Source organism: Octopus sinensis, linkage group LG20, assembly GCF_006345805.1.
Source record: "Octopus sinensis linkage group LG20, ASM634580v1, whole genome shotgun sequence".
Lineage (NCBI taxonomy): Eukaryota > Metazoa > Mollusca > Cephalopoda > Octopoda > Octopodidae > Octopus > Octopus sinensis.
Genome location: NC_043016.1, coordinates 27,193,351 through 27,203,350, shown reverse-complemented (window position 1 = coordinate 27,203,350; position 10,000 = coordinate 27,193,351). Strand labels below are relative to the sequence as shown.

Genomic DNA, 10,000 nt, shown 5'->3' with positions numbered 1-10,000 from the left:
TTTACTTTCCAACCATGCAGCCATGGGTTCAGTCCCATTGTGCAACATCTTGGGCAAGTTTCTTCTATTATAGCCCCAGGCTAGCCAAAGCATGTGAGTGGATTCGGTAGATGAAATCTGAAAGAAACCAGTTATCTAATATATATTATATATATATACGTACGTACGTATGTATGTATGTACGTATGTACGTACGTACGTACGTACATGTATGTATGTATGTACGTACGTACATACATACATAGTGCAATGGGTAAATTGTCACTATTTTATATTTTTTTATTTCATGCATTGTTTTCGAGTTTATCAATTATACAGTATGGTAGGGTCAGTTTGGCACCGTCTGGGAGAAAAGTACCACCATGATGCAATTCACTCTGCCAGAAATTTGGAAACAACATGCTGTAACTGCTTGGCATTCACACCAGAAGCTCCAATACGAACATTTCAGAGTGTTTGGGTGTCAGTCTGAGGATTTGCTGTGTTCCCAAAACATGTACTGAGAGTGATAAAAATCAATCGTTCAGTCAACATCATGGTGTTTGGAGTAATCACTAGTGATGGTCTCCATTCATCTTCCCACACAGTCTCAGACTCAACACCTACATCAAGTGCCTAGAGGAGGTAGTACTGCCCTGGGTCGAGAGGGTGGCTGCTGGAAGACCCTATCTCTGCCAACAGGACTCTGCACCATGCCACACAATTGCCTGACAGCCATATATATATATACATGCACGCACGAGCGCACACACATGTTCTTGGCTTTAGATAAAGGAAAATACAGGCAGATCAGTTGATTATGATTTTAGTTGACATATTCCCCTCTCAGATTCACACACTTATTGCAACAGTTCTTCGGTTTTCCTAAGCCCTGTAAAAAAAAAACTCAGGTTGGGCCTCCAGCCAGGCCTTTTGCAATACTCTTAAAGCCAGGAACTTTTCAGCACACCTATGTATATATATTTATGTGTGTGTGAGTAGCCTTGTCTTGACGTCTTATGGTGTTTGTAAATGGACATCACGGGTCATACAAGTGGTGTTTTTTTGGTTTCCAGTCTTATGTAAAATAATTGTCTAACCACGAAGAAATATTACCTCGCTTGGAAACAGGTGAGGATTGGCAACAAGAAAGGTGTCTAGCCATAGATTATTTGCCTCAACAAATTTTGGATGACCTATACAAACATGGAAAAATGAACATTAATTAAATGATGATATATATAAAATTTATTTATGATATTGAATGAAAGAATTTTTTCATGTGTGTAATTGTCATGATGTCATTGTGAATAATCAGTAAATAAGAGACTTGAAATATATGGACAGTTAATTTTATTTTAATTGAAGTATTTAAATGAAATATAACATTTGCTCCTATGGCTTTACTTTCTGTCCTGTTTACTTAAAAGAATATTAATGTGAAAATTGCAATAATTGGGTCACATCAACCTATTTTTTCTTCAGAAAGTGTAAATGATGGATTGAATCAATTTCTTTTCAAAACAAGATCAAAAGGTGTAACTGAAATTGTTTGTTTGGAAAAATAAGGCACAAAAATCATTTTAAAGGATAAAAGTAATAACTATTACTATGTAGATTGCATTCTATATACATAAAATCTTTGAGATTAGATATTTAAGAAAAAAAGAAAATGAAACCTATTAATATTGATTTACTCAAAATGTTATGATTCTTGTCTTTCTACACAACCTGTGAACTTGTCTATTTTGTAAACTTTATTTAATAGGAAGGAGGTTACATTAGGGATTATAAGTAAAATAAAATAATGAAGTTAAAGAAAGTCATATCAACCCAGCTGCATACCATTTCATTTTCTAAAGCAGTAGTTCGTAATCTTGTCAACACCCCATATCTATGAAAATTATTGGTTAAATTTACACAGACCCTAAAAAACTGTCACATACGAAGATGTAAAAGTCAATTTTCTAATTCTTCATTGAATCACATACACTAATTTGAGTTGTGTCAGTCGTTGCAAGTTCAAGGTTTGGTACGGCTGTATGGTTAAGATATTCATTTAGTTTCAGATTTAGTCCCATAGCATGGTACCTTTGGTGTCTCCTACTATAGAACCAAATAAAACCTTGTGAGTAAATTTAGTAGACAAAAGCTTTATGTACATATGCGTGTGTACGTCACCTTCTTTTGATATTACATGTGAATTGTAGAAGCAGTGATGTTTGTTCACAAACTTTCATGAAAACATATCCAGCTGAGGTAGTGGGGTTGGTGACAGGAAGGGCATCCAGCCATAGAAATTCTGATCTTTTCAAGCATGGAAAAGGCAGACATCAAAATGACGACGATAGCATTATTTGTTTACTTTTGCTTTGCATCATAATTTCCATTACATCATTATTCGTTTTATGTTTGTGTCAACTAGCAAAAAGGACACTTAATTGTACTTTTCTAAAGATTATATCTGGTCATTGCGTACATCACCCTAAGCTTAGGGTGGTACACACAGTGACCAGATAGTCACAGCCATCTTCTTACTAACTTAGGGCAGGTCTTCATAAAAGTATTTGTTTATCATAAGTTGCTGCCATTTCACATTTAGGGCCATTCAAATTAGTCTTGTGGAACCCACTTCGTGGTGATGTAAGATGAAAAATGTCAACTCAAATCAACAAATTGATTGCAGACACTGATCTAGAATGTATCCAGGACCTCAAGGCAGTGATGATAGACCAAGAATTGTGGCCAGGTCAGGCCAGTTTTGAACATTAAACAAACAAGTAGAATATTTGGGCTAGATATGGCTGTTTTAAATGCTAAATGGTTAAATTATCATGAATTAAATATTTTGCAATGTTAATAAAAACTACTTCACCTCTGCTTAACTGAATTGTAAATATTATATTTACAGGTATACAATCAATACTGTGTTGTAAATGATGGCCATGGAATAACTGCTGCATCTGAATGTGAAGGAGAAAATGGAGATTTGTATTTGGTTCCTAATAAAACTAGAATTTATCGGTTTTCATTTCTGCCTATGAAAGAGGATGTTGGAAATCAATTAGAAGTAAGAAAATTTTTTGTTAATTTTTTTCTATTTTCCTTTTATTTTTCTGCTTTGTATGTGTGTTTATATTACTAAAGCTGCAAATCAGATTGCTGTGACATGACACTTGAGTGTCACAAAACTTCATTTGAAATTAAACAAGCATATATATATATATATACATACATAATAAATAAATAAAATTGGAGTCAGGAAGAGGGAATATGGATGGACACTTATTGCTACGATTGTCTCAACACAACAGCTCTATACTGTATGCTAATACATTCTTAATGGAATACTACATAACTATATATATATATATATATATATATATATATATATATATATATATACCAATTAAGGCTGAACACGAAAAAGTGGACAGTCAACATCTAGATATAGACATCAAATCGCCATTCTCCACAAAGATTATGTTCTCAATCATCATCATCATCATCATCATTTAGCGTCCGTTTTCCATGCTAGCATGGGTTGGACGGTTCTACTGGGGTCTGTGAAGCCAGAAGGCTTCATCAGGCCCAGTCAAATCTGGCAGTGTTTCTACGGCTGGATGCCCTTCCTAACGCCAACCACTCCGTGAGTGTAGTGGGTGCATTTTACGTGCCACCCGCACTGGTGCCAGACAGAGCTGGCAAACGGCCACGAACGGATGGTGCTTTTTATGTGCCAGCGAGGCTGGCAACGGACACGAACGAACGGGGCGGTGCTGGCAACGGTCACGAAACGGAAAGTTCTCTTACATGCCACCGGCACTGGTAACACATCTGCAATTTCCATTGATCGATTTCCATTGATCGATTTCGATTCTGATCCTCACTTGCCTCAATGGGTCTTCACAAGCAGAGTTTCGACATGCCACCGGCACTGGTAGCACATCCGCAATTTCCATTGATCGATTTCGATTCTGATCCTCACTTGCCTCAACACGTCTCACAAGTAGAGTTTTGTGTCCCAAGAAGGGAAGGTATGCATACGTAGGCTGGCTCCATCCCATGTAGAAGGCCACGGGTTGTGGACTCACTTGTCCTGCGGGTCTTCTCGCGCATAGCACACTTCCAGAGGTCTCGGTCTCTAGTCATTTCCTCAGTGAGACCTAAAGTTCGAAGGTCGTGCTTCACCACCTCGTCCAGGTTTTCCTGGGTCTGCCTCTTCCACAGGTTCCCTCAACCGCTAGGGTGTGGCACTTTTTCACACAACTATCTTCATCCATTCTCGCCACATGACCATACCAGCGCAAACGTCTCTCTTGCACACCACAACTGATGCTTCTTAGGTCCAGCTTTTCTCTCAAGGTACTTACACTCTGCCGAGTGTGAGTACCGCATTACACATCCATCGGAGCATACTGGCTTCATTTCTAGCGAGCTTACGCATATCCTCAGCAGTCACGGCCCATGTTTCACTGCCATGTAGCATGGCTGTTCGTACACACGCATCATACAGTCTGCCTTTCACTCTGTGCGAGAGGCCTTTGTCACCAGCAGAGGTAAGAGCTCTCTGAACTTTGCACAAGCTATTCTTACTCTAGCAGTTACACTTTCAGCACCCCCCCCCGCTGCTGACTTGGTCACCTAGGTAACGGAAACTATCAACTATTTCTAGTTTTTCTCCCTGGAAAGTGACGGAAGTTGGTCTCAGAGCATTTTCAGTGTTTATTGTTCCTGAGCATCTGCCACATACAACAAACCATCTTCCTAGTTAGCCTTCCTTTGACATTGCTGCATCTCTTATGTGTCCATAGCTTACACTTGGTGCATCTTATAGAGTTTCTACCTACACCTTTTCTACAGATCGAGCAGGGCCATCTACCTGAAGGTGTTTGTGATTTGTCTACCTTCCTACTGATTACGACTTTGGTTTTAGCTAGATTGACTCTGAGGCCCTTCGATTCTAATCCTTGTTTCCACACCTGAAACTTCTCCTCCAGTTCTGATAGCGACTCAGCAATTAGAGCAAGGTCATCAGCATAGAGGAGCTCCAAGGGCATCCTGTCTTGAATTCCTCCGTTATTGCCTGGAGGACTATGATAAATAGGAGGGGGCTGAGGACTGAGCCTTGGTGGACCCCTACCTCTACCCGGAATTCTTCACTGTACTCATTTCCAACCCTCACCCTACTAGCGGCGTCCCTATACATGGCCCGCACAGCTCTCACTAACCATTCATCTATCCCTAGTTTTCTCATTGCCCACCAGATAAGGGATCGGGGGACCCTGTCGAAGGCTTTCTCCATGTCAACAAAAGCCAGGTACAGGGGCTTATCTTTGGCTAGGTATTTCTCCTGCAGCTGCCTTACCAGGAATATAGCATCAGTAGTACTTTTCCCTGGCACAAACCCAAACTGCATCTCATCTAAACTAACTCTCTCTCTAATTAGTTGGGCTATGACCCTCTCCGTAACCTTCATCACCTGGTCCAACAGCTTGATACCTCTGTAGTTATTTGTATCTAGGGCATCACCTTTACCTTTGTAGCAGTTGACTATTATACTGCTACACCAGTCATTGGTATGACCCCTTTGTGTATCACCTGATTAACTATATGGGTGACTAGGCTATAGCCGACATACTACCAGACATTTTGAGCATCTCTGCAGTGATTCCTGATGGGCCTGGGGCTTTCCCTGTCTTCATGCTTCTAATTGCCTTAGCTACCACAGAACTATCAACTCGGATAGCTGGTCCCTCTGTTGGGTCAACATTCGGCAGACTCTCTTTATCCCATACATTTTCTTCATTCAGCAACCTTTCATAGTGGCATCTCCAAACCTCTCTCTTTGCATCCTCATTTAGCGCAAGTGAACCATCTTCCATGCGAACACACTTCTCTCTCTCCTACCACATCACGATTCTCTCTCACACACTGTCTTGCAACACGAAACACCTCCAGTCTTTGGTCCTCACGGCGCAGAACATTGGCAAATTTTTCTTATCTGCTTCCCCTCTGGCTAAATAAACCTGTCTCCTAGCTTCTCTTTTGGCAGTCTGATACAATTCCCTGCTACCCCCATTTTTCCAGACCTTCCAAGCCTGTCTCTTTTCTCTAATAGCCCTGTCTACAATATTGTTCCACCACCACGTTATTCTAGGTCGAGAGGGGACTTTGCACCAGCCACAGATCTGGTCAGTGGCTCTCAGCAGGTTGTCCCTTAGAAACGTCCAGCTGTCTTCTACCCCTGTGATGCTCTATCCCCTTCTACTTCGTCAGAGGCTTCAAGTAATATGTCCCTAAATCTCTGTCCATTTGCAGGATCTTTAGCTTCCAGATCCTTCTTCTCCATATTTGTCGTCTTCTGGTTGTCCTCCTAGTCCTGATCCTAAAGTCACTAACTACCAGTCTATGTTGTGGGGTACATTCTTCACCTGGGAAGGTTTTGGCATTTATAAGCAGCCATCTCTCCCTTTGCCTTGTAAGGATGTAGTCAATTTGGCTGGTATGTTGGCCCGATTGGTAAGTGACTAGGTGGCTGGTAGGTTTCCTGAAGTTAGTGTTGCAAATCATAAGATTATTTGCATCGCAGAACTCCAGCAGCCTGGTTCCCTCCTCGTTGCGGGAGCCATAGCCATAGCCTCCATGTACGCCATGGAAGCCCCCAGCATGTCGTCCAACGTGACCATTGAAGTCACCAGCCACAAAGATAAGGTCTCTGTCGTTCGTCAATGAGGTAGTCTGCAGTAGAGTGTCATAGAATCGGTCTTCTGTCCATCGGGTAGCCCCGACTGAGGAGCATAGGCTGATATAATGGTTGCTAAACTATGATGAAGCACTAATCTAATCTTAAGTATTCTGTCACTTACTCTGATTACCTCAATTACTTATCTACCCATTTCTCAGCGATAAGTATACCCACGCCACCCCCCCGTCAGTGTTCCCTGCCCAGAAAATCTGTACCTGCGTTCCTTGCCTGTGAGGAACCTAGCTGATCCTCCTCTCCACCTTATTTCTTGCATGCAACATATATCCCACATCTCCGTTCAAGCATCTCGACTATCTCACCAGACCTACCTTTCAGAGTGCCAACGTTGAGGGTGCCAACGTTGAGGGTGCCAACGTTGAGGGTGCCAACCCTGAGGGTGTGGAAGGCATGGGCTCTAGAGACCCTGGGACGGTGGACAGTAGCTTCGTGTACCTGAAAAGAAAGCTCGCATTTGGCAGAATTCATGTGCAAGAAATGAAGTAGTAAAGTAGCCTTCAGTACAACCTGCATAACGCTAGCCTTTCATATTTTGCACTGTATGAACATTACCTTACATAGGTCGAGACTAGGGGTAGGGAGGGGTATGGATGGGAGAGCATTTGCAGTCTTCATGGGAAGCAACCCAGAATGGAAGAGAATAGGAACTTCCGGCATGCGTGGTGGGGGTGGGAGGGCGGGTGCACCGTAGCTGAGTAAAGAGTTTCTTTAATCGTGAGCTAACAAATGGGTTTGTATGAATCGGGAGACAATACTAAATGAAAAATTGAAAAATCAGAGTGGCTATGAACCTGGAGACAAGTCTAAACGAAAAAAAAATGTTTGAGCTAGACAGGGTAATGAGGGAATACTGAAAGAATGAGTGACAATACAATGAGATGGAAATTGAAGAATAGAGAAAGAATAAGGATAAGTGCAAGAAAGAAGGTAGTCGTAGCGAGGTTGGACGATTCACTTAAATAAAACAAAATTCAGCACGACCCAAAGCAATAGATAAGACAAAAGAAATATACGAAAAGGAATAATCACCTGTGTACCGAACGGTTTCAGTTATTAATATCACAAGGATATCTGTAACTTCGTCAGCACAGTTTGTTATGAAAATAATTTGCTGTACTAGATGAAAAACGATACCGGAGTCTCGTATGCAAAAAGTACAACCGATTAAGTTCGAATGTATCTTTCAAATGCCTTTACTTTTGGCACGCTGTATATATATGTATATATATATTATATATATTATATTATATATATATATATAATATATATATATACATACATATATATGTATGTATATATGTGTGTGTGTGTGTGTGTATATATATGTATGTATATATATACATATATATATATCATCATCATCGTTTAACGTCCGTTCTCCATGCTAGCATGGGTTGGACGGTTCGGACGGGGATCTGGGAAGCCAGAAGGCTGCACCAGGCTCCGGTCTTATCTGGCAATGTTTCTACAACTGGATGCCCTTCCTAACGCCAACCACTCCGTGAGTGTAATGGGTGCTTTTTACATGCCACCTGCACTAGTGCCAGGCGAGGCTGGCATCGGCCACGGTCGGATTGGTGCATTTTACGTGCCACCGGCACGGAAGCCAGTCGAGGCGGGACTGGCATCGGCCATGATTCGGATAGTGCTTTTTACGTATCTCCAGTCCAGGGGTCCTGGCATCTGCCGGGTGCCAGTCATAGGATTGGTTCAATTTCGATTCCGATTTCACTTGCCCCAACAGGTCTTCGCAAGCAAAGTGAGGTTGGCATAGGTGCCTGTCGTCGGATGAGGTTCGATATCGACTTCGCTTGCCTCAACAGGTCTTTGTGTGTCCAAGGGAGGAAAGGCATGCATAAGTGGGCTGGACTCACTTGTCCTGTCTGGTCTTTTCACGCACAGTATATTTCCAAAGGTCTCGGACGCTGGTCATGTCCTCAGTGAGACCTAAAGTTCGAAGGTCATGCTTCACCACCTCGTCCCAAGTTTTCCTGGGTCTACCTCTTCCACGGGATTGGCACTTTTTCACACACCTATCTTCATCCATTCTCGCCACTGGCCATACCAGTGCAATCGTCTCTCTTGCACACCACAACTGATGCTCCTTAGGTCCAACATTTCTCTCAAGGTACTAACGCTCTGTCGAACATGCACACTGACATTACACATCCATCGGAGCATACTGGCTTCATTTCTTGCGAGCTTACGCATATCTTCAGCAGTCACGGCCCATGTTTCACTACCATGTAGCATGGCTGTATGTACACATGCATCATACAGTCTGCCTTTTACTCTGAGCGAGAGGCCTTTTGTCACCAGCAGGGGTAAGAGCTCTCTAAACTTTGCCCAGGCTATTCTTACTCTAGCAGTTACACTTTCAGCACACCCACCCCCGCTACTGACTTGGTCTCCTAGGTAGCGGAAGCTATCAACTACTTCTAGTTTGTCTCCCTGGAACGTGGTAGAAGTTGGTCTCTGCACATTACCAGTGTTTATTGCTCCTGAGCATCTGCCACAGACAAAAACTATTTTCCTAGTTAGCCTTCCTTTGACATTGCTGCACTCTTATGTGTCCATAGCTTACACTTGGTGCACCTTATAGAGTTTCTACCTACACTTTGTTTACAGATCGAGCAGGGCCATCTACCTGAAGTCGTTTGTGATTGGTCCACCTTCCTACTTATTAGGACTTTGGTTTTGGCTAGGTTGATTCTAAGGCCCTTCGATTCTAATCCTTGTTCCACACCTGAACTTCTTCTCCAGTTCTGATAGTGACTCAGCAATTAGAGCAAGGTCATCAGCATAGAGGAGCTCCCAGGGGCACCTGTCTTGAATTCCTCCGTTATTGCCTGGAGGACTATGATAAATAGGAGGGGACTGAGGACTGAACCTTGGTGGACCCCAACCTCTACCCCGGAATTCTTCACTGTACTCGTTGCCAACTCTCACCTTACTACAGCGTCTCTGTACATGGCGCGCACAGCTCTCACTAACTATTCATCTATCCCTAGTTTCCCCTCATTGACCACCAGATAAGGGATCGGGGGACCCTGTCAAAGGCTTTCTCAAGTCAACAAAAGCCAGGTACAAGGGCTTTCTTTTGGCTAGGTATTTCTCCTGCAGCTGTCTTACCAGGATATAGCATCGGTAGTACTTTTCCCTGGCACAAACCCAAACTGCATATCATCTAAGCTAACTCTCTCTCTAATTAATTGAGCTATAACCCTCTCCGTAACCTTCATTACCTGATCCAGC

The 10,000-nt window shown here is 42.4% G+C and overlaps 1 protein-coding gene across 1 annotated transcript in view; it reads left to right on the top strand.

Annotated features, from left to right (window-relative positions):
- LOC115222501 (trafficking protein particle complex subunit 11) overlaps positions 1–10,000 on the top strand; it is a 66,256-nt gene that overhangs the window by 48,352 nt on the left and 7,904 nt on the right. The window contains exon 21 of the mRNA XM_036511620.1: positions 2,891–3,049. Within this exon, the coding sequence (XP_036367513.1) occupies positions 2,891–3,049 (159 nt within the window). The remainder of the gene's footprint in view (positions 1–2,890; positions 3,050–10,000) is intronic.